This window comes from Gallinula chloropus (assembly GCF_964237585.1).
Source record: "Gallinula chloropus genome assembly, chromosome: 1".
Taxonomy (NCBI): Eukaryota; Metazoa; Chordata; class Aves; order Gruiformes; family Rallidae; genus Gallinula; species Gallinula chloropus.
In genome coordinates, this window is record NC_140085.1 from 28,419,129 (window position 1) to 28,444,481 (window position 25,353).

Genomic DNA, 25,353 nt, shown 5'->3' on the forward strand with positions numbered 1-25,353 from the left:
AACATGAAAGTCACGCTCTAAAACTTCTCTTGAAGATGTCTCTACAAAGGAGTAATTAAGTGAATGGTGAAACAGAAATAAATTTAAATAGATGTTTGAAAACATTACAGAACAAACAGACACACCCAGGGTACAAAGAAGTAATTCTGTACAACCTAAATTCGGTCCGTTTGAGAGAAATGCAATACTCTTTGTGGCGGGCACACTAATCTCTTTATTTAAAGCTGCTTCTTCATTTACAATCATGTAAAATGTCAGGTCCATTCTATGTCCTGCTCCATTCTGCTCCTACCTACTGCATGAGAACACATAATGACTGCTAAGGCTCCGTGCCAGGCTGGCAAATAACTGAGACAAGGTCAGTTGGAACAAATTTATAAAGTTCAGTGTCAAAGCCCTTGTACAATTAAATTTTCAATATAATAACTGACATGGCAGGCATTGGAGACACAGCTTCCAAAATAACTCAAGGGTCTGTCAACAAATGGGTGAGGCTGGAAATGTTTAGAAATACCCATGCTGTACCTCCCCCATTCCCCAGGCAACAACCATGCTGCGCCTGTTTTCAAATAAGGTATAATTTGAATGAGTAGATGAGGTTTCTTTGCATTCAGTCAGAAGTAAATTTCTTCCCTGGGTGATGCTGGTATGTAAACTAAGAAGTTACAGTTGCCTTAGTTTGACAGTTACACTGATTAAAGAATGGAGGCTTTATTCAGCCTAAATGTGTTACTGTATTGCAGCTAACATCTTGCTCAGTACAAAGCTTGCCTGTGCAGCTCCAACGCCCCCATCGACTCCACGGGAGTTACTCACAGGATGCCTGCCTGCGTGGCGAAGCCAAGAGCCGGTTGTTTATATGTGACCCTGTGGCTGACATGGCAATACTTCTGCTGTCCTCAGCGAGACCAGGATTTTTGCCTTACCACTATTTGATAGCCAATCAAGGAACTGATTTTGTTTATAGCTGAAGTTTCCAGATATAAACCCACCACTGGCTATGTAAACAAAATACACAACATAGAAAGCAAAACGGGACTGCTGCAATACAAATGAGATTCCAGGTAGTTGGATTATTGCTTGGATAAACTTTGGAAGAAATCAAGACGCTACGATGATTTGTGCTGCGGTCCTGTAATTGGATTACATATCCTGCAAGTGCTCCTAAGAAGCACTGCCTCAAGTGCTCAGTTGTTATCTAATCTTTATAAAATTTCCAAGTACCGTTTTCCCCCTTGCAGATATTAAAAGGTTCCAGCAGCGGTTATGTTTCCTGTCATGCTGTAGGTAATACACACTGATGTATAAAGCATTGATCAAAATCGCCGTTTTCAGCCAATTGTTTTACATGCGTTGATCAAAGTTTTGGCACTTCCAGAACTAAACCCATTAACTCGCAAACATGACCCTATTTATAATTGAAATTATATAGATAACACGTGGCGAGTTTGAAAGCTGCTATTATATTCCAGAGAGAGCCAATTTAGGGAAACAGAAATGCTTGATCTCTTCTGATAGGCAGCATGTAAATAAAGCAGCCAGTATGAAATTCACCATGAGCTCACTTTAAATGTCCAAAGCTTTCAAAGGAAATGCTTGAGCTCTGTGGACTGTATCCCACCGGTGCTTCCTGTGACTTACTGTGACTGCTGCAACCATGTGCATAAATTATGAGCAGATATAGAATTGTAAGCAGGACTCATTCATCAGTATTCTGGAACGAGTGAACGTAGGTGTTTGAAAAATACTTGATTTGCATTTGTTCTTTTCAATTCAGTATGACTGGATACTTGGTTTTACACCACTGGCAGGTTTCTAAGGGAATATGTTTTTTTTTTTGCTCTTTCTGAGTCTCATCTCAAGAGCAAGCCCAACTATGACCTGCATGTACTTGTGGTCAAGAAACTCCTTAATGTTTTGTTGGTATGTCTTGCTCACGCATTCAGGGTTAAATCAAACACTAGATATGAGATCAGGAAGGAGATTTCTCCCAGATCATTCTCCCCTCTGAAATAAACAGCTTCTACACAGATAGCTCCTTCTTGCAAAGGATGAGGGTCTCAGTACAACAAAGGGACTGGAGGAGAGCAAAGCCACAAAGTCAAGGGCAAAATATTTCTTCTGACATTTAAGTTTAAAATATGAGAGGAAAACCCAAATGAAAAGGAGCTCTATTTAAGACCCAGGGGAGGCAGAGAAGTGAGACCACATGGCAGATTAGAGAAGAGGTGCTCTCCTCCCTTTCATACCACCTCACTCCTTTCCTGACCTGGCTCTGTTATGCAGGAAGCCACAGCCAAGCCTCTCCATGAGGTAAGGAGCAATGATGGACAGAGGCTGGGGTCAAGGGCTGTCTTGGGAAGGTACAACAGCAAGGAGGGGGTCACCTGCACCCCCCCATCTTTGCTAGCCTCTGGTGACATGGACTCTCTCAAGGGTTTGTTCACTGGAGTTAGGCTAAAGACTGAATGAAGTAATGGCAAGTGACATCAGAACTGTCTCTGAAAAGTGGATGTAATGAAAATACAGCTGCCTGTGACCTATGTTTTTCAAACATGGCCTTTTACACAGGATATCCCCTTCAGTGCTGGGGAAAATGCTAGGACTATTGTAAAAGCTTAATTACAACACACCAACACAGCAGTTCCCACAGCTCATGTTCAGCTCCGCCTTTGCCTGGGCTTCTACAGGACAGATAACAGAGAGCCCTGTGTGGCAGCAGCAAGTGTGAAAGTCACAAGTTTAGGAGCATTTACTTCTGTCCCAGTGCTCAGTTTTACATGTGGAGGTCTCTGCAGCTCTGTGCATTTCAATCCTTAGTGTTTCTCTTCATAGCCAAACATGCTGCTCAGGGGGTTTGGTAAACCTGCATCCAAGATGGTGAGACAGGATGTAGCCCATTACATCAAGCACAAACAGGCAGTTAGCTGCAATGCAGTTTCTATACAAAGAGTGGCTCTGATATTGGCTCAATCCCCACAGGTGGGAAAAAGTGGGAGCCAGCAGGAGCAGTTGCGTTATGCTCAGATCAGGAGTCCACAGCTAGACCAGCACATTTGGTGTGACTGGGAACGCTCCCAGAGCCTGCAGCCAACTGGCTCAGAGCGCGCCATGCCATGCTAGTGACCTCTCCTAGCCTCCCAAAAGAGGTGGCTGCATGCAGAGTGCTAACTGGGGATGGTCCCAGCAGTGCATTAACGTCCCGATGGCCCCAGGGAACAGTTCAGGCAAACATTAGTTGGCATTGGTCAAAAGTGTACCAAGGACCCTGTTAACTGCAGGAGGACAGACAGTCATGGCCAGTGCCTGGTAGTACTCTGGAGCACTGCTTGCTTTGCTAGGCTGGCTGTGGCAACAGGCTACAGCTGTATGGGGCTCGGGATAATCCTGTCAGAAATAGAGTGTGAGCTCCCACACTGATAACCACTCCAGCAGCAGATTCTTGTCTTCCTCGTGTATATGGTGTATGTCCTGGTGGGCTTCTGCCATGCAGGATGTTTTTTAGCTAGCCAGCCCGAGGTTGAGGAACCACAGAGTATCCTGAGTTGGTAGGGACTCGTAAGGATCATAGAGTCCAACCTCTGTCTCTACACAAAATGTATCTGCCCCCTCTTTTGAGATTGCTTAGAAGGCAGAAAAGAGTCAGATTCCTAATGAAACAAATCACCCAGTGGACTGGAACTGCCGCTCGAGGTCAGCCTAACAGCTGGTTGAGTTAGGGACTGCACCCAAATAAAATACTTAGCAGATGCATTTCAGGAAGCCTTGCACCCCAATCTTCCTTCAAACTGCTTATGAAGCTAGAAAAGTGTCTGTATCTGAGAGGGGTGGTCTGGTATTGTACTGGTGCTCCGTGATTCAGTCTTCTGTTATCTAATGCACCCCAGGGCTCTAGTAGCTTAGATGGCTAAGATGTGCAATATAATGAGGGGACTGCAATGGTGATTTTTGAGACATCTTTGTGTATGTGTACAGACACCTGCATTGGTACATACAAACTTGATTTAAGCTGTGGGAAATCCCTCCTCAGGGAGTTTGTGGGTACCTGTTGAGGTACTGGGTTTCCTAAGAAGGAAAATGCCTTCTGTAGGCTTCATTATCATGGGGTGTGACATAGGAAACCACAACTAAAGCTTCTGTCTTTTCATGAAATCAGTTCTCTTGGGAGAATGTGATTTCATCAGGTTTTTTGTCTTTTAGCTAAAAATCAGGATTGTTAACACAATCATATAAATGTAAAAAAAAAAAACCCAAACAAATAAAAAAAGTTTAAAGTTAATATTTTCCAAAAATGGGGGGTTTAAATTGAAGCCAGAACTGGGAGCATTTCAGAACTCTGGGCTCTCAAAGTTTTCAACATTTTGTTTGGATTTAGGATGGAAACTCCTCTTGAAATGTGAAATATTTAGAGGAGTAGGGAGAAGATGAAAAATCCATTTGCTGACCTGTTGTAGCTAGGCAATTACTAAGAACATCTGGGGAGATTTATAGAGAATCTTTTATGTAAAACTTGGTGTCACCATCAAGTCCTCTGCAAATACCGAAATATCCTAAAAATAACCTTCAAGGGATTTACAAATTCTGTTAGGAAATCTAACCCAAATTTCATTGATACTACTTTCTTATCTTGTTACTTGTCAAGACCATTGAATTTGCTTTGCTAAATTCCAACTTTGCAGGTTGTCAAGGGAGAAAAGGTGGTTTATTTTTCCCCTCTATCAATTGTTTCCAGCACTGTGGAAGATGAGCTGTGTTGTATTCTGCCCTATTTTGTACTATTAATGTAATAGTCCTCTTAAATTTTACATGAATGAAAGCAGGTAATACAGTAAATGATGCTTGTTTTTGAACGTCCTTCATGACTGGTTTGGTGTGGGCAGTGAGATAGCAACCAATCCTTTTCTTGATTTTGACTATTTCTGAGTCTGAAAACACAGCAGTAAAAGCTGTTCATTAACACTGATTTTTAAAGAAGAAAATGAACAGGGAGGGAAGTTTCATCCGTAGCATTCTCTGTGAAGGGTTGTGTTACAATAGTCCCAATAAACAAAGAGCAGAAGCTTTGTTTTGCTGTCAGCAATGCCAATTAAATTTTCCTCTGTTGCAGCTTATTGGTTGCTAGTAATATAAAGTTTGCGTTAAAATATTCAGGGGAAAAATAAAAAGAAATTATTGATATGTCATTGCCTACTTTACCAATAACTTTGTGTTCAAAATACTTCAATTATATGCTAATTCTGATACATAAGAGATGTCGTTAGAAGTGACAAGGCTTGTATTAGAGAAAAAAAAAGATACCTATTTAAATAAATACATACATGAAATGAAAAACAGTTGGACAGAAAATAAGCTGTTAATTAACTGTGATATTTGAAAAACAAATCAATATACATATGTAAAAGTTTTTCGGACTACACAGGTATATTCAAAATCACTAAAAGGCTTTTTGATTTAAAAGCAGAATGGAAATACTGATGCTGTGGGAAACACAAAATCCAGAGACCAATCTGTTTGTAGATGGTTCTAAATAAATACACTTTCTCCAGGTGAGTAACAGGGAAGACAGCATTCAAGTGACACTTCATACCATGCTGCCCAGATCTAAGTCATGACACATCAGTGTTCATCTCTTTCAATCATGAAACCTATGAACGTATGTTCCTCTTTTTGGCTTAACAGAAAAAAATGCCATTTGAATTGTCAGAACTAGTAATCTGGGCAATTTGTATCCACACTAGATTTCAGGGGAAAATTATAGCCCATATAACAAACTGAAGATATCCTTTTGCTGAACCACTTCTCAACATCAATGTGTTTGGGTTACTTCCCTAAATCCTCCTGCCATAAAGGGAACTGGAGTCTTATGAAATCATTGTTCAGGATCTGGTAGGTGAACTCATTTATTAATCAAAGTAGCACCTTGCTGCTGTTGACTACTGAACTACAAAGACTTATAAAATTGGAAAATATTCTCATGTTAATTTTATTTCTGCTTCACTGACAGAACAAGGGATATTGTTTGTATTTTTCTCATAGATTTTTGCTTTTGAAAATGCAATTCACAACTTGTAGGGATTTTGTTTGTTAACTTTTTGTGTCCATTTCTCATTTCATCACATTTATAAAATATTGTCTGCTGCCTGAAGAAGACTGATCTATTCTAGACATAGGTCAAAAACTCAGTCTATTTTGCATGCCAGCAATACTGCAACTTAGGCAAGAAAGTGGAAGAAATTTTTGCTAGTTCCTACACTACATCACTATTTGTTCTGTGTGCCACAGGCCACTTAAGATCAATTAATGTATCTATCATGTACCTACACTGCCATTTTGTGCCTGGAACTACACAATAAGGAAAGCATATAATCCAGAAACACCTTTGTGTGCAAAAATTTGCAATGAATTTGCATTACGAGTGGACATGGGCAATGCATGTGTATATACATATATAGCCATATGTTGTGTATGTATAGAGACAATAATGTAATCTGCTTCACGCTGATTAAGGCAGCAAGGTACTGCAGCATGGCTTGTCCCTCTACATGACTGCCTTTCATGAGTAAAACCACAAACGGCAGAGATTTGAGTCCTGTCACCTGTTTTCAGTTTATAACATCTACAGTAACCTAAAGCAAAGGGTTAACAAGGCTTCCAGAAAGCATGCCACCTGCACAGTTAAACATAATAAATACAAGAAGTTGCTATCTTGCAGGAATTGCCTTTGTGAAGGCTTTTAACCTCTTAATTGCACTCTTGAAAAGACTCCTGCTATTTCAAAGGGTTCAAGAAATAATTCCTATTGTAAATCAGAAACCAATTCAAGAACCACCTTGTGAACAGAAAATTCCTGGACCGTACAAAACAAGAAACCGAATCTGTGCACACCTTTATCAGACAGGCACAGCCCCGTTTAAGCAAACAAAAGAATAATAGTTTTCTTTTCCTCAAAGAGGTCTCTTTTGCTGGTGATCGTCTTTCAGGTGATAGTAGCTTTTCTGTACAAACCCATATCATTCCATCTTGCGTCTGCTACACAGCTGTCTAAAGGTTTCCACTGATCACTCCTACTCTCCCTCTGTTTTAATTCTGTCATGAAATATCAGTCCCTTTACATAGGTTGCACAAACTGTGTTTGGTTTTCTTCTTCAACTTTTTCACCCAAGGAAAAAAATATTTGCGACAAAGCCTGAGTGAGACTGTCATTTTGTTTAGAAATCGGGCTGAAAATTCAACAGTCTCTTTCAAAGCAACAAAGGAACTCTTGTTTGCTTGGCTTATCGTGTTTTGGTCCAGAATGTGTATAGAGTGATGTGATCTCAGCAAGATTTTTTTTTGTTTATTTAGCAGAAAGAAAATCTAATATAGTCACTAGACCAGCATTTTCTCATGACTTTTTCAAAGATCAAAGGAAAGAACTGTAACCTCAAAAGTATACGGCTGAGATATTTCAGTCTGTGTCTGGTCAATAAAGAAAAAAGGCACTGACCAAATAACAATTATAAGATAATTAATTCTTAGGTCTGTTTCACCTTTAGAAACCTTAACAAATGCTTTGTATATTAAGGAGGTTGTTCAAGACGGACACAAGAACCTGGGAGCCAGTAGAGTAAAATGTGTGTCTGTGTAGTGGTAAGCTATACACAGATGACGTAGCTTTGCTGAAAATCAATTAATTTCATTAATTCTGTTTGTCACATTTTGGCTGAACTGCATGTATTCCAAAGGTGTTAAACTTCTGGTGGAACTCTATACACAAAAAGAAGAGTATGTTCAACGCAGCACATTTCTCAAGCAATACATCTTAACTTTATCCAGACTGGTTAGCCAGGTACAGATATTCACTCTGTCCTTGTCATCGTTAGACTTTTACCAGTGACACCGGTGATCAGTGAATGGAACAACATTTTTTGTGATAGTTATTTGAACTTCCACATTTACATCTGCATTTGGATCTTGGAACTTTTTTAAAAAGAATTTTATTTGAAAGTAATTCTGTGAAAATATAAGATGGCCAACTGACACGCAAGGGAGAGGCAGTTGACATTTCCCTCTGTCTGAAGAATCTGCCTGCCTATTAAGATATCTTATGCTGCACATTCAAAATCAGTAGATACTGTAACAAAATAAAAAAGACTACAGTTTTTAATCAGGTGACAATGGAATTATGTGGATAATTCAGAAATATACTCTATTTACTGCATCCTGCATTGAGACAGCAGTTGCAAAATGTGAACTGCAAGCTCAGCAGGAGGAGCTCATTATATTCAACTGACTGATCAAGAACATGGCAGATGAATTTTGCTGTAGATAGGTGTCATGAGGCACTTATAGCAAAAGCAATTCAGACCCTTGAGTAGCTAGAAAGAAGCTCTGCAGTTGTAATAAGTATGAAAAATAGCAGCTCAGTGTTCAGTAAAGGTTAAAAAAGAAATTAAGCAAAACAAAGTCTGGGGTGTTAGTAGGAATGCAAAGAAAAAAGCATCCATAATTCCCCTTTATAGACCCATCACGTGTAAACACTTTAACCGTGCTGTGCAGGTCTGAGCCTTCCCTGAGTTGTCTCAAATCAAATACATGAAAGCTGTAAAAAGTTCAGTAGGAGCGACAAGGATGACCAGAGGAAGGGAATAGCTTCCACATGAGAAACAATCCTAACAGTCTACATTTAAAAACATGACTAATGGAGATACAGCAAAGGTCTGTAAAATCTGGCATAATAAGGAGCTGCTATTTCTTCTTTCTCTTGATGCTGCACTTTGATGATATCAAATGCGGTGGGAAGCACCAAGTAAATAACAGTAGGTATCTCACCATGCAACACAGGGCTAGCTGATCAGCAGGTAGGCTGCCACAAGGAATCCTGACTGGTACATTGGCTCAAAAAGCAACTATAGAAACTCATAGAAGAAAATTCTTTAGGAGCTATTAAATTCAAAGAAGCCACAATAGGCTCAGAGAGTCCCTGTGTGCAAACCTCAGGCAGCTGGGACAGTTTACCAAAAGACAAGTATATATTCTCTGCCTGACCTTCTAGTTTTTCTTTGGCATCTGCTGTTTAAGATTGGATACCAGGCTAGGTCAGCTTTCAACATGACCTGGAACAACCATTCTTATGTTATGGGCAGAAGCACATTAAAAATAATTTCATTCATAGCACAAAGCAGCCAATCCTCACTCTTGGTCTAGCAGTTCTGGCAGGAGTTCTATTAAAACTTAAGCTCATGGACTGAGTCAGCTCAGCACAGTCAAGAGCTACAAATACAGAGACCTGCCTGAAGCACAGAATATAATTAAGCATCCTCTGGTACACTTTGTTTCATGACTTAATAGTGTTTTCCATACTGCTTTAAAAGAAAAAAACTTACACTAAGTGAAAAAAAATACCAACGAGGGAATTTGGGATTCTTTCTTTTTCCCTGTAAAGAATCTTTACAAGAAACCATGCAAAAGACCAGTGCTCAGGGGACCATATTCTTGACATATGAAAAGCATTGCAGGGCAAGGAGTGTCTTCTCAGAAGATGAACCAGTTTATAACACTGCAAAGAAGCTGCTGGTGTCATGAAATTATTGGAATTAAATCAGTCACCTTTAATGTATAATTGAGAGTACAATGCTTGAAAAGCAACTCAGAGTTAAAAGGAAAATGTGATTCAGCACATTATTAAGTGATATTAATAGGCAATTAATAGGTTATCATACAGTTTTCTTCATGCAAGGTTACAAATCAATTTATCAAGTATACTCACAGAGACTGCAGGCTGCGCAGGTTCTGGAGTGCTTCAGTAGGAACCTGGCGTAGTTGGTTATTCTGCAGCATCCTACATTTTGAGTAGCACAAAAACCAGAATCAACAGAGTAAAGATAATTTATTTCTATTTTACATGTTATTCCAAACTTACCTCCTTTGTATTGGTTCTACTTCAAGGTTACAGAGGAAAGCTACACAAATACTCCATTCCCCTGTCCCTGTCAAATGCCAGTTCTCTTCAAAGCAAACAAATACCTGTAGCACATTTGCTTTGTTAATAGCTACACCTCAGCTTTGAGCCAGATTTTCAAAGCAGCTGAGGAAGTTGTAGGAATAAATCCCACTTGCTTTCAATAGGGCTTGAGCTCCTAATTGCCTCCAGTGATTCTATACTCTTCATGTATTGATTTTGTTTTCTTTCTGAGGTGCTTCAGATTCTTATTCTGATAAAGCTGTGAAGGATTGACTCTTGAGATCCTTACTTTGCTACTATGGCAAACAGAACTGTTAACTATGAGAAGTTTGTGATTTGGTTTGAATGAAATTGTACTGCTGTAAAAACTTGTCCTGGTTCTGGCCAGTCCAGAGTTAACCTCCCCAAGCAGCCAGCACAGGCGAGCTGAGTTAGCCCGGGCTGTTTTCAACAACACCTGACATCACTCCCCCATAAAAGGTAATCATGGTAGCAGTAGAGCATAGGTCTCTACATCCTAAGTTTGTGAATTTGAGCCCTGAGTTGGGCACTAGAAAGTGGACTGTTGTGCTAGAGCTGCATGGAATTGCCTCTCTCTGACAAGCCCCTTTTATGGGGTTTTTCATTCCAAAACTACATTTTCATCCCATTGAATACAGCCCAATATCCTTCTTTGGACTAACTCCTACATATATAAAAGGATTCCATGTGGGTAAAACTGAAGTAGTACACACTGCCTTTGAAGTGAGGCCCACTCAGTGTGACATTGTAAATGAAATAATTTTTGGCAGGCCTAAATCTGCTCAGGCCAACAAGAGCTAAAGCTGTCCAATTTAAGAGTAGATGAGTCTTCATACTTCGTTCCCACTTGTACATCTTTTAAGTAGAGCTTTGTATACTCTTACAGTAGCATCTAGCTTGGCTTGATGCTGCCTAGGAGGTTGGCATCCTTGCTAATAATAGTTTCTGTGAACTTTACACAGGCCAAGTTCCCGTGCAGTATAAATATTGCTATATGTGGCCTTCTAATAATTTTAGGAACACTAAGTACCAGTTACTCTAAATAATAGAGCATTTTGTAATATTTTTTGTAATTCATCTTATAGTAATTACATCACAAAGAACAAGATATGAAATATGAAATATATTTTAAATGACATGGTGTTCTAAAATATTTTTTTTCCCTGGCTCTCAAGAAAAGGAGAAGGAAATTCTCCCCTAATTTTGTGTGATCATGAAAAGTTCAATATGAGTTTTAGCCTTGAAATCAGAACTTTCGAGAAAATTAAATAAACTATTAACCAATTTTTACCTTTGATATTGTACAGAGACATCTACTTGATGAGCAAGATATTTTTAGAATGGCATTAGCGTTTCCCAACCTTTGTGTTTAGGATATTTTCTAAAGTTTTAATGATGTTCATATGTATCTTCACTTCTGTTGAATTGTTCAGAATGAGCCAATCAAAATATGTAATTTACTTGATCAAAACTTCACTGGTTAATTAGTTCCCTGGAGCATTTAGGAAATCAGAAATATATCAAACAACACACAGTTTACTTACAGCACTTTAAGACTGAAAAGGCCAGCAAACGCTCCCTTAGGAATGTATGTCAAGCCATTTCCTGCAAGACGTCTGCAAAGTTTGAAAAAGGAAAAGAAAGAGAGTGAATACTTTTTCTCTTCATGTGGAATTAATTTGGTTGTTAAAAAGTGCAATACAACCATGTTTGAGCGACTGATGCCAGAGGCAGTAGTTTAAGAGCCTTGTTTTGTCATTAATACACTTTTAAAAGAAAAAAAAAAAAGAGCCCTTAACTGTACAGTTGATTTACTGACAGCTGGACTGCAGAGACAAAAATGCCATTTCATTGCAAACTGAGCCTATGGTTTAGAAGGCACATCTTATTCTTCATGCTCTTTTTAAGCATTAGACCAATCTCAGCAACTAAAATACAGATCTACTCACAACAATTACAATAATTACATTTACAGACATGGGCTTCTGGAATTGCACGTGTAGGATATCTCTGCACATTTGACTCAGTTGCACTAATATCAAAATATATACATGTAGCAAAGACCATAGTTCTTTTTAAAGTAACTAGACATAAAAGTGCTGCACTGGTGCAGCCATATTTTTCCCTGTGAGCAGATATGTAATAAGTGGGCATAAAGTATATTTGTTAAAATTTGTAGTGCTTTTTTCCCTGGTTTTGTTGCATCCTCCTGCCTGCAAGTATTTTACAGAGGTAGGTAAGTGCAGCAAATGCCTCTGTAAAAGCTCTGAGAAGAAAAGCTTGCATTCTGTATGGTGTGTGCCTAGGAAAAAGATCATGCATTTGATGTGAAACCACGTTTCAGGTACTTGCAGTCAGTGGAAAAGGCTCTCCCCTGTACACACATACCTGCTGAACGATGAGATCTGTAACTCTGAGCAAGTGCCTCTTCCCTGCTTTGATCAATCCATTTAATTGTGCTCTGCAGAGGTGCTCAGCTTCAGCCAGAGCTGCTGAGCTTGTCTCACTTTGGAGTACACTGCAGAGGGATGTTCAGACACTTGAGAATCAGGCCCATCCACCTGAATTCCTGCAGGCAGAGGAGTGAACCAAACCTGGCTCACTTGCTCCAAGGTGAGGCACTCACAGGCTGAGCCTATTTTTAATTTTTTTCCCAGATGTGTGAGGGGCTTCTCCAGCTTCAGCTTTCCTTCTGAACAGAAATGGCAATGACTTCTGGTTTGTTGATGGCTCAGGCAGCTGTGCAGTAGGTTAGGCACACCAGGCTGGGTCCCTGAAAGTCAATGCCACTTGGGGATCACTGACTAGTAGAGACTCAGGACCTGTCTAATGTTGATCTCAGTTCATGATAGCTCGTGATCTCTTTAGAAAGACCAAATTCATGCCCCAGCACCTTTTTGCTCGGTTATTTTAATGACGTGATTGGCCATGAGTCTGGACATGAGCCTGGAAATGAAGGGTCTCCAAAACTTTACTGGGAAAGAAGTAGGTACAGGAATCTAGATTTTCACTCACAGCTGTAAGTCACTGATTTGAGTGTCATATGGCAAGCCTGAAAAAGAGCAGAGGACTAAACCCACATGCCTAAAGACTCAAGGTGGTGCTCTGTCAGGCCACCATCCCTTCTTAAGAGTGTCTGTGTGGCAGCAATTTTCATAATTGTTGCAGTGCAAATTGCCAAGCACACTAAATGTTCATGCCGCCTGTCTGAACTGGAATACTCTTCATAAAATGGGCTAGCAGAGACAATCAGGCCAGTTTAAGAGCTCCTGGAGAAAGTCTCTGGCAACTACCAACCATGCTCCTCCCTGTTCCAAATGCAGAACTGAGGTAATTTAACTGGGACACGATGCAGCTTTAAAGCTTTGTTTTAATGTGTAATACTCGCTTTTCCCAGCTTCAGAGCGTTGTTATGGCTTTCTGTGGTAGCCTCAGTGCTTGGCATTTTTTGAAAATGGACTGTCATCATTTTAAAGATATTTTTATGGTACCTGTAATGTGTATCTAATATATTTAGAAAGAGATATCTAAGCACAGAGACATACTTACACAGGTACATGCTGCACGTCAATGACTTTCAGGATGGTTTTAGTGAGACTGTACTGCATTGGACTGTATTTGAGCTGGTCTCTGATGGCTAAAACTTCTCCATGCTGCTTTTTCCCCTATTTCCTTTTTTTGCCAGTTTTTCTGTCAAACTATTCAGAAGATTTTTTGGTCATTTTGACTGTAAAGTACATTTGGATCATCTGGCCATCCACAATATTCCACCCTAAGAACCTGACCCCTCCACATAGCCCCAGCTCTAGCACCTTTTAGAGGAATATCCGAAAGCAATAGACAGCTGTAAATGAGGGATGCTGAGCCCTGTTCTTGAGATGTTTTGAGCAATAGTTACCTGCACTGTTAGAGAGAGATGTAATTTTTTCATCTTATTTGTTTCAGATTCTAACCCTTGTCTCAGATCCTGCTTCTTTTCCCTTTAGAACACCACATCTCAATTATTAAATGTCTTGTCTAAACACTTTAGATAGATGAAACCACATGCTAATCTTCTTTTTGGTATGCATAGCTTCAGCATTTACTCCTAATGAATTCTTCAAGCCTCATTCTTGAAGTTCTGCTTTGAATATTTTTCAGTTTGGAACAAGCTCTTGATAATTCTGCACAAAGCAATGAATGCTATCTTATACGATACCCCCCTGCTTATGCAGCAGAAGGTCATGCTCATCAGGTAGAGCCCTACATATTTCAGTGGAGGCTTACAAAAATGTATCCTGAATGCCAAAATACATGCATGTTGTGTAGTTCTCTCACCAAGCAAACTGACAGTGTCAGAAGGTAGACATCTGGCAGCAATTATTTTCTATGCAATGATGCTGTCTGACCTTCAGTCACCATATTAAATTCTTTCTCATGACACCCTTTTCATGATTTGCTGTGGAACAGACTTCAAGCAAACCACCTATCTATTACCAAGATGCTCTATGAGCCTCCTTCTGAGCACTGGCACAGCAGTAGCACCTTGCCAGCCCTTTAGAATTCCCCGGGTTTTTACCATATCCTTTCAGAAATGATTAATTTGGATTTTTGTCTAATTCTTTCAATATTCTTGGATGAAAGTTAGCAATCCAGCTCTTTAAGGCATGCTGCAAAGCTCATTAAGTTTGGGCTCTTTGTTCCTGACCATTTTTAATGCCTTCCTTGCATGTTTTTCTTGCTATTACTGTGCTTCTACTCCCAGTCTTGGCATAGGGGAAAATTAATCCCCTTGTTGACACTACAGTACCTAACAAGTTATCAATCTAGGTTTACTGTTCTCCATTTGAGGGATTTTCTTTTCCATTACCCTAAATTATTTGAGGGAAGCTGCCCGGTATTTTATTGAACTTTGGATGGACTTTGGGTAGTGATTTCAGTCTGGATAGGTAAATATCACTTTCCCTGAACAGATGAAGATGGAGATACTATCTGTCTCTATAGTTCAGCATTTAGTTAATGATTTCTGAGAGCTGAAATGAATTAGCTTGTTTATAGTACTGTCCCGTTTTCAGCAGGAATAGAGTTGATTTTCTTTCTAGCAGCTGGTGCAGTGCTGGGTTTGGGAGTTAGGATGAGAGCAGGGCTGATAACACATGGATGTTTTAGTTGTTGTCAAGCAGTAAAAGACTTTTCATCTTTTCATGCTGCACTGCTAACAAGAAGGCGGGGGGCACCCAAGAAGCTGGGAGGGGACACAGCCAAGACAGCTGACCCAAACTGGCCAAAGGGATATTCTGCACCACATGATGTCATGCTCCTTACAAAAATGGTGGAGTGGGCTGGGAGGTTGGTCAGATTGGGGCCTTGTAGAGTATCCTGGTCTCAAATGTATGACATGTCCTCAATGAGAAAACTATCAAAAGTACACAGCATTACTGATTTTGGATCATATTTTTTGAGCTATGTTATTTTAGAGCCAGATTTTACTTAAACTGCTGTGTATAGCCTGCAAATTAATGAATAAGTGGAAAACTTTATGAGTAGGTGCTATCGCCTGCTTCCCTCAGTCCCTGCTACTTGCCACTATCGGAGTCAAGATACCAGGATACTCTTGGCTTAAGCATAAGCTAAGTTTTTGTATCCATTCATGTTTCTTTCAAAAAGGTGTAAAATGAACAGGCTAACAGAAAAACATGTTGCCTTCAGCCTTTCAAACAGCAGCAATTTGTAAAGTATCTTTTGATGCAGTTCAGCCCATCTGTCAATGTCTGCTCACCATTGGTCTAGCTGCAGTGCTGCAGGTCAGGTTCATGGTCCATGGTCAGACCTAAGGAAAGGTGTGTCTGGGCTCTTCTTTGAGTGTAACCCATCTGTTTACCCCTTTGATGTGTTCTGACATCTCCTGCAGTGTCACGGTTCTGAGAAATGCGGGTCACTATGTCAGGAGAACATTCCCAAAGACAACACAATGAGACACACAGAGAAAGCTCTGAAAATTATTGTTCCTTCTGTCTGCAAAGAAAAACTTCATTCCCCAGAAAGAGGCAAATAAACATGAAGGCGTGACTGAGCACAATTAACTATCTCCTTTACGTTTCTAGTACAGTAATTTTTCTTTGCCAACTCAAAACTGCTTTCTGTGTGGATGTTTTCTGCCTTGGGACAAGCATTGGCTGTTACCAAGCATCTCCTCATTACTTGCCAGGATGGAAGGTGAACTTGAAATTAAAGACTCTTCTCTCTACAGCTATCAAAATGTGGCATTTAATAAAGAAAACATCTCTTCACTAACTGTGGAAAGAAGCTGTGGCAAATCTAACCCACCTATTCCTTATTGTTTGCAGTGGACCATGACAGCATGGGAGAGGTAGTGGCATTTCTCTTCTTTGCTTGAGTATATATTAAAGCTATATTAATTAATTGTCTCTTAAGCTACATCTATATCAATCTACTCAGCATTATTACATATCATTGAATCAAGATGTCACCCAGCAATTGCTGAATAAGCATCTCTATAGTGTATTTCAAAACCCAGTAGTATCGAGCCTATAGCAAGAACACAAGAAGAAAATAGTCTCCTTGGGAAAAAGCTTACGTTTACATGAATTCATATCCATGCTGTGTTCTAACAGGATCTGAACAATGGAATTTTCTGGAACAAGTTACTGATCAAATCTTGCAAGGCACTGATGTGTAGGCAAACAGGTGACACTCTGGATCTTGGTGTGGCTCAACATATGACAGGAGTATGCAGTGTAAAAGGACTCAAGCTCCACTTTTAAGAAGTGAAAATCCAGCAATATCTGTTGCAATTCTATTTCAGAACAGACACAATTAAGAAGAACTTCATGACATTCAAATTTCTGATAAATATATTTGACTTTTTATGACAGTAAACTATCATGGCAATACCAGACTGAGTCACTGTTTCTAGACTAGTGCCAGTGCATGCCCTTTAATACGGATTAGGTTATATAGCATTGCATCACTTGTGTTGCGTTATATATTTAATCACTCCACATGCCCTGCAATATCCTGTGCAGAATGTAATTGTGAGTGCAATCTGAGATCATCCTTCAACTGCAAAAATACACTGGGATTTCTACAAAAATAATTCCGCGAAATACTATCTTGCCCTGATGTCCCTTTGACTCTGCATTTTACTTCTGTTCAGTAACTGGTTTACTGATTTTATTTAAGGAATGAGAGCAAAGATTGCACAGGCTGATAGAATGCTATCATAAATTTGTTTTCATATATGTATATACATACACACACATACATGCTTAAAGATGTGTATGTTAACATCAATGACATCCCAATTCCATTACTTTTATATTTGCCCGTTGCATTCCTTATTTGCTGCATTGCATACTACAAGTAACGAACTCTCCAGATAGAAAATAATTTACACAGAACCTAGAGACTTGGGAAAAAAAATAACCCTTTGTCTTTGTGAACGGAAATTGAAAGTACAGAGGGCCTGAGACAACAAAAAACCCCAAGAGCTGGGACAGCTTTGCTGCAATGTGGTGCTCACCACCCAAATTTGACGTTAAAACACTAGTATGCCACATAGAAAATTCCATTAAAAGTCACGTAATCGTGGATTGTGTCTTTTATACCTGGGGTACAGATAAGAAACTCTCTTTTGTAATTTGAAACTTCTTTCTTAAAAGCCTGATCCGCCTCTCCAACTGCCATAATTGTTCTGAATAACTGATAAAGATCCGTGCTGAAATCCTAGTCTCATTGATGTCTGTGGAAAAATTTGTGCTGACACAAGTAGAAATAGGACTCTCATTTGCATCCTCCTTCAGTATCGCATTTGCCAGTAATTTACTCTTCTCTGTGGAGTTGTACCAAGAGCACTAGTACCAGTCCTAAAAATATTATCTCAATGTCTAAGAAAGGAAATAGCTGATTGTGGAGGAACAATCTGGAAGTAAAAGAGTAAAACATAAATTTCCAAATCTTCTTCTAAAACAACTTTGTACTGGATATAAAATAATTGAATCTGTTCAAAGAATAATTACCAATCTCGAAACTTTTGCTTCAGTTTTGTTTCCTGTCAAACTGAGCAAAAGATACACAAGTGCACAACTACACATATATTTAGTCCAACTATATAAATATACAGTCACAACATAATTTATATATTTCCATGACTGCCATTTTCTACAGCTTATGTATACATCTGTAATAGGTAAAAAGATTCTTACATCAAAAAGGCTTTGAAAATATGGATACTGATCAAGCACTTAGCTGAAGTTAACTGAAAATTTGAGATAAGAGTTTAATTTTATATTTATTAGCAATTATTCTTGGCCCAATGCATTAGAAATTTATGAATTAATGGGTGATTAATTATTGTGTTGATTAATAATTAATGGATTATATAAACATACATATTTCAAAATGGTTTTGAGGAATTACTTTGTTAGATTGGGATATTTAAATATTACTCTGTATTTTAATTACCTTTTTATATTTCAATCTGTCATGTTAATTAAAACTGTAATCATTTTAGTAATATAAAAAGAAATGTGGGTCAAATGATATATTAAAAATATCTGATGCTCAGAGAGATCAAAGAAGAAAATGTAAAGATATTCTCCTTTCTTTAAAAAAGGGGAGGGGAGTGTGCTCATCGTAATTGTACTGTATATTATATTTATTGCTACTTACAGTTTAGTTGGAAATTCAAATATAACACAGTCTGCTCTTGCTTTAGGGCCTAATTGCCTCTTAAAATGCATGTGCCAAATTCTCATAGGGTGTAAACTGGAATAACTCCAAATGACCTCAAGCAGTTGGAATGAAATCAGTGTGTATTTGATCTCGAGCTGGCTTTGATAAAGCAGATCACAGATTTTTGTCAGTTAAGGATATGGTCTAAAATGTACTATTTCTTTCTCCACTTATGAAAGGCAGAGACTCGCTGCACCTGGCACAAGTGTGATCCAATAACTGCTAAAGACAACCGATCTCTCCTTTTGTGAAGCTGCCGACAGCCAGCACGCAGAACAAGCCGAAGGCAGTGCCCTTCAAGAGGGCTCCAACAGTGCACTTCCTCCTGCCAAAGGGGCAGCCAGGTACCTGCCTTCTGATGGCAGCAAGGCCCACTCTAGAGAGCTACTTCAACATCAGCTAGGAAATTGCACACTGATTCCCAGCAGTGGATCCCAAAGATACATCCAGTAAGAGAAATCACTTCCGTGTCTGAAGAGCTCTGTCACCAAATTGCTACTCCCAGACCTTTCTTAAAGGTCTTGTTAAAAGTCCTTTCTCAGTTTTTAAAAGTAACGGGAAGATGGAATACCAAATGGTGGATCCTAGGCTGGGTCTTCCACAAGTCATTTATACTTTTGATGCTGGTTTTGGTTTAATACCAGTAGTGCCAGTATCATCAGAAAAGGTAAGAAATAATAATAATAATAATCATTAATTACAGGAACTGGCTGAACTATACCACTGGGCAACACACCATGATCAAACTATTGGTAATGAAAAATGCATTAACTGCTTTGTCATTCCTGTGTGATAGGCAAAGGACACAAATTGTGTAGATCCAAGTTTCAAGATTCCTACTGTTCTCCACGTGGTCCAGTAAAGCAACACCAAAGAATTACTGGAGAAATTACTGATACTCCTGTTTGGAAATTTGAAAAAAACCCAACAATTTGAAGAGAAGAATTTTTTTAATCTATGCTATTAGATACAAATATGATAATGGCCTTATTCATTACCCATAATCCTAAGCAAGTGGAAAATAGAATGGCGTAGACACCAGAAGTGTTCACTGTACTGAAGCCAAGCAGTCTACAAACAGGCTGAACTTCCACTGACAAAACAAAAGGAAATTATTTCTGCCTACCTGTTATTGCACACACACAGAATGTGTAAGACTTAAATTAAAATCCCGCCTCAGGATCTGTAGATATGTAGCACCCTTAATAAAGCATCGCTTCACCGTAGTTTAATTAAGTATAATTTCACTATCGGTATTGATCACAAAATAGAAAAAGCTCTTCCTATGACTTTTTTTGATATTCTAAACTAGTTCCTAATGAATATTGCTGGATAATAAATTACAAGTTTCAGAAAGTATTTACAAGCTACAAGCTAAAAATAATCCTCAACATGCACTGAGGAAGAGCAAAGCAGCAGCACTGAGAAGCTTTCTTGGATATCAACTTAGAACATCTATTGTTTCTGCTTGCATGCGTATCTCAGTATTTTCACTTCTCTTTCATCTTCTTCCTTCCCCCCACTCTCTTCTCCCCTTCTGCCCCTTTACACCACAGATGCACAGCGGTTCCAGTGTCAAGGCTGCTCCATGCAATTTGCGTTAACATTTCCAGAATAATTGTCTGTCATTACAGGACATTCAAATAGCAGCTCTAATTTAGGAAGGCATTTGTTCTGTTATTTCTTTCTTTCTTTTTTTTTGGTGCATTCCTCATCTTGTCATTCTTGATAAGACAGCAAAAAGGGCAGTTTGGAGGGTGCCAGGCTGACACATCCACATGGGAGAGTTCTTTGTTGTTACTTGCTTTGGAGGCATCAAAGGGACGGCAACAAAGCCAGTGACAGGTCCAGAACATCAGGGCCCTTGTTTTGTGAATGTAAAGGTTACAAGTGTACAGTAAGAATCTTCTGGATTTGCGTTTGTTCTTTTCTAGTAAATCAACCATGTATGCAAAAACTAGGGGAGGAATCTACCACAGTTGCTTCCAACTGATTAGCTAGATAAATATCTTCTCACTGTTTTTACCAACGTCTGGTTAACTTCAAGATGACCAGCACACTTGCCTCTGTCAGGCCACTTGAGTGCCTCCCTGGATGTACTACAGCGAAGTTGGGGACCCACAGCCCTAAGTTATCAACGAAGTCTGTCCTACAGCAACAGAATTTGAAGGCTGTAGAGAGACTGTTTACAAGGAGGTGGGGTAATGGTTTTAAACTTCAGGACCATAGATTTTGATTAGATATTAGGAAGAAATTCTTCACATACATTGCCAAGAGGGTGGTGAAGCCCTGGCACAGGTTGCCCAGAGAAGCTGTGGCTGCTCCCTCCCTGACAGCATCAAGGCCAGGCTGGATGGGGCTTTGGGCAATCTAGTCTAGAGGTGAGTGTCCCTGCCCATGGTAGGGGGTTGGGACTAGATGGTCTCTGAGGTCCCTCCCAACCCAAACCTTCTGTGATTCTATGAATTTACAATGTGCCATGGGCCACTTAGCTGGCTAGTGACAGGGAACTTTCACTGACAAACACCACGTGTCAAACACAGAGGCATAGTCTCTGTGGCATAGTCTCTCACATCATGTCTGCATGTCTGCATGTATGAACTGAAGAAATCAAACTCACAACTCAGTTTTAGTTTTGTTTTGTTTTGTTTTTTTTTTTGCCTTGGAGGTTTTAAAATCTATGCAGATTAATCTTTTGGAAAGATTTATTGTTTAAGCATCGTCCCCAAAGATTTTTGAAGTAAATTACAAGATTCCTCTACATTCTCCAAAAAGTTTTGGACTATGGCTGCAGCACTTTCTTGTTTTCTACTGGCTTGCATAACAGTAAAAAGTACAGAATCCATTTTCAGTGCTAGCCACAATGTGTCTGCCCTGAAATAAAGACTGTACAAGACCCCAGGAGCTAGTGCTCTCAGTTTTCAAAGATGTAAATGACCAGAGAGCTCAGTCCCACTCCTCTAAGTCAGTGGGGAAAAGAACACCTAATTCCTATTAACAGCTTTGAAAACATCTCTATAGAAGGAAGAAGCAAACAGAGAGAAAAGTAAGAGGAAAACAGTAAATGAAAGCGGATGGCAATATATTGTGCCTGTTAATTTAGGGCTTCATTTTAACACATACAGTGGCCTCAACCACTTCAGCAGTGTAAAGGGATTTCCACACAAATCATGGAGAGATTCATATAATATGTCTGGTTTGCATTGTATCAGTAATTCTGCACTGTAGTAAAATGCACTTTTAAAGGCACTTCTGCCTGAGCAACCGCTGTAATGATACCATGGTCAGTCTGATAAACTCTGTATATACATTAAATTCTCTTTGAGATTATTTTAAGAAATATCATGGGTGTCTATAAGCTTTCTTGCACCTGTATGTAGGCTGTAATTAATTTAAGGTGGCTTTATTGCTTGACTTTATGAAATGGATGTTGCTGTCTTACTCTGTAGGTAAAATATTTGTAATAAAACAGGCTTTTGTTGCTCTTTTACTAAAACACCTATTTTAAGTTGCTGGAAAATTGCAATGTATTTAAAAATTAAAAATCACTTGGAATTTTGCTTATCTGTGGAATGTTCCTGTGTTTGAAATAAAAGCTTTGCATATGTGCATGCGTGGGGGTGTGTGCATATATTTATGCATTTACATATGTATGAATGTGTGGAGACATATCCAGTTAGAGTTATTTGTAGTTAGGCCTGATTCAAATAGTTCAAAACTTCTATTGGCTTTCTTCCTCACTCTTCATAGAGACATTAATTTATAAAATAAAACCGTTTTAGTCGCTGCTTTGAAGTGTTGGTAATCACATGATAAACCTACACTCAGATGTAGTTGCCACTTAAACTCTTAGGAGTACCACCCTCGGTAATTCACACTTTTTAAAAAACACTTTTTTTTATACACCACTCATTTACTGCTCCATTAATATGGGGTTCTACACATAATATAGAATGACTTAAATTTAGAAATACTCCACATGAGATTGACTCTCGGACTCAGCCATACTGATAAATATCTGCAGTTATTTTGAATTTATAATGAAGAATTTGGCTTAATGGTGTTGTACAAGTTCATGCAGAGACACTTGCTGATAATCAAGCAGTTGAAGCATTTTTATTTCTTGGTGGGAGTTCCATCAAATGCACTTTATGAGGAAATTAGGCCTGAGAGGCTCATCATTTTCACAAACAAAAGATCTTGCCCAAAACTAAACTTTTTAAGGGCTACAACAGTTTTCAAAGAACCACAACCTTTTCCAAATATTTTCAGAGGAACAGGAACCTCAAAAATACAGCACAGTTTCAATATGTTGTATTTCAGTTATCAAAGCCCTTGTTTAAGGATAAATACCAGGCACGATCATCAGGACTGTGAGAATGCTGCTTACAGAGCCATCTAACCTTGGCTGGAAGGGTGGATTGGATTCAGCCTAGAAGGTCAGAACAGGCTGAGCAGACCTGGCTTATACATTCCTGCTTTGGAGTCAAAACAGTTGGTTTAACTGTCTTAATACATTCTCAGTTCTTTTGGGATAATGACTTACCAGTATTGCCAAACCACACATCTAGGTCATAACATCTAAGCTAAAACTCAGTGGATCAATTGTTAGCCTTTATCAGATTTTAAACCTGCCTTCTAATAAAGGGATTGGTGAGACATTTTCAACACTACAAAACCCTAAAAAGTGCATTTTAAGCTGTTTCATTTCAAAGAGCAAATAGACATTTCTAAGATGCATTATTTTAATTTTATGGAAACATTGCTTTGTCCTAAAGATCTCATAAACCCTTATTTTTACAATGTCTGTGTTACAACTTCAGTTATATTTTGCAATAACCCCCTTTAACTGAGCCACATAAACAAAACACAGAATTTCCAGGAAAGCTGGGAAAAAAATAATCATGTGTCAATGCCTAGATGGGCAAAATAATTTTCAAATATACAGTCACTGCTCTTGCATGAGCATAAGATGAGCATGGGAACTACAATGTCTGGTACCCCTGACTTCAAAATTCAATAGCCAGTTCCCTTTCCATTGTCTATACCTTTATCTATGTAATACTAGACTGAATTGTATTACATGCCTCTGAACACCAAAGAGTATCTCAGTACAATGGCTTTGAATCTGCATTAAGAAGAAGCAATCAGTTGCCTCACCTCTCCAAAGGTTTCAATTTTCTATGTTTATTTGAAAAGTGAATACCAGATGGAAGGGTTTCACAGAACAGCATCAGAATTAATGAGAAATGGAAATGATTGGCTTGTGTGAAACAAATGGAGGAGCTGACTGTGTGTACACAGAGAAAAACATAATACAGATATCAATATTTTTCTGGTACTACCAGCAGTGAAGAACTGGAACGATTTAATTTGGAACAGAGGGTTATAGTGATAATGGTTTCATATTTCCAGTGGAAAAAGTAGGTCCAACACAAGAATAAAGTAAGAATACTTTCAAAGGTCTTGATCAGCAGACTGAAGTAGTGGCTGAAGAGTTTCTCAAGCAACTACGTAAGTGTCACTAATTGGGTCATCTAACTTAGGACTGTAAAATGATAAGAGTGAATGGAAGTTGCCTCTTAAACTCTCAATGTATTAGAATTTCCTTTCAAGAAAAGGTCTAACTTTTGCTTTTCCTGTTTTTCTTGAATGGCTGGAGAGAAAGCATTGGGTTGGATGCTTTTAGCAGGGTTATTACAGTTGACAGGAGATTGGACAAGCAAACATGAACACAATATAAATATCCACAAACAAGGTCTTTGTGGCATGATTCAATTCGTATGCAGTTGATACTGTTAACACTCTGTGTGTGACAACTCCCCCCGCTATGCCCACATCTGTACATTATTTGAAAGTTGCACCAAGAGCGATACAGATAATGGTAACTAAAGAAAAGGAATAACTAAATGAAGAGAGAGAATTAAAAGAAATAATGCTTTCTAGATACAAATGCTGCCAGTAATAAAAATAAGACAGGAAAGATAAAATCTGAGACCAAATAGGGCAAGGTTAGCAATACCAAAATTATTTTAATTTATCTTCTTTTTTATTTTTTCATAGATGCCAGGTGGAAAGACTGGGTAGGAAAATTCAAATAAACATTAGCAAGGACCCCAAAAGTTGTCAGTGAAATATCCACCTCAACTGCAGACAACTTCATATCTTTATTTACACACTTCATAGCTTAAAATAGACTCTGTCTTTGCAAGAAGGGTAGCACCATGACTTTGCATATCTTCTATAGCTTTTATGGTGTGTTAGACGCTAAACTTGCTGCAATAAAAGGAGGCTTTCACTTTTAAAAGCTTATAAACCATGTTTTGTAAGAGCCTGGATGCCTAGACAATTATTTTAATCAACTTTTAGAGATACTAACAGGTGCCAGCTTTTTCCCACAAGATCTACGGTGCATCAGTTACAGAGTCTCCATCACTCCTCAGGAGCCTAAATTTTCTTTTAAGCCTGGGCCATTATAACCAGGGTCACTGCCAAATCCAGGTTTCATGAATGCACAATACTTTTCACTTCTAGTTAGTCACCATCACTTCAAACCAGCATTCCTCTTTTGATGTTGTGCTTGATTAGCTAGTTTTCGCAGTGTACTTTTTCCCCTCAGTGAATGTACTAGATAGCGTAACTAAGCTTTTTGCAGG

The 25,353-nt window shown here is 38.9% G+C and overlaps 1 protein-coding gene across 1 annotated transcript in view; it reads right to left on the reverse strand.

Moving 5' to 3' along the window:
• Nucleotides 1–25,353, reverse strand: part of LGR5 (leucine rich repeat containing G protein-coupled receptor 5) — a gene marked incomplete at both ends in the record, with an annotated part of 89,702 nt that overhangs the window by 26,872 nt on the left and 37,477 nt on the right. The window contains 2 exons of the mRNA XM_084279566.1: nucleotides 9,749–9,820; nucleotides 11,509–11,580. Coding sequence (XP_084135692.1) covers nucleotides 9,749–9,820; nucleotides 11,509–11,580 — 144 coding nt within the window. The remainder of the gene's footprint in view (nucleotides 1–9,748; nucleotides 9,821–11,508; nucleotides 11,581–25,353) is intronic.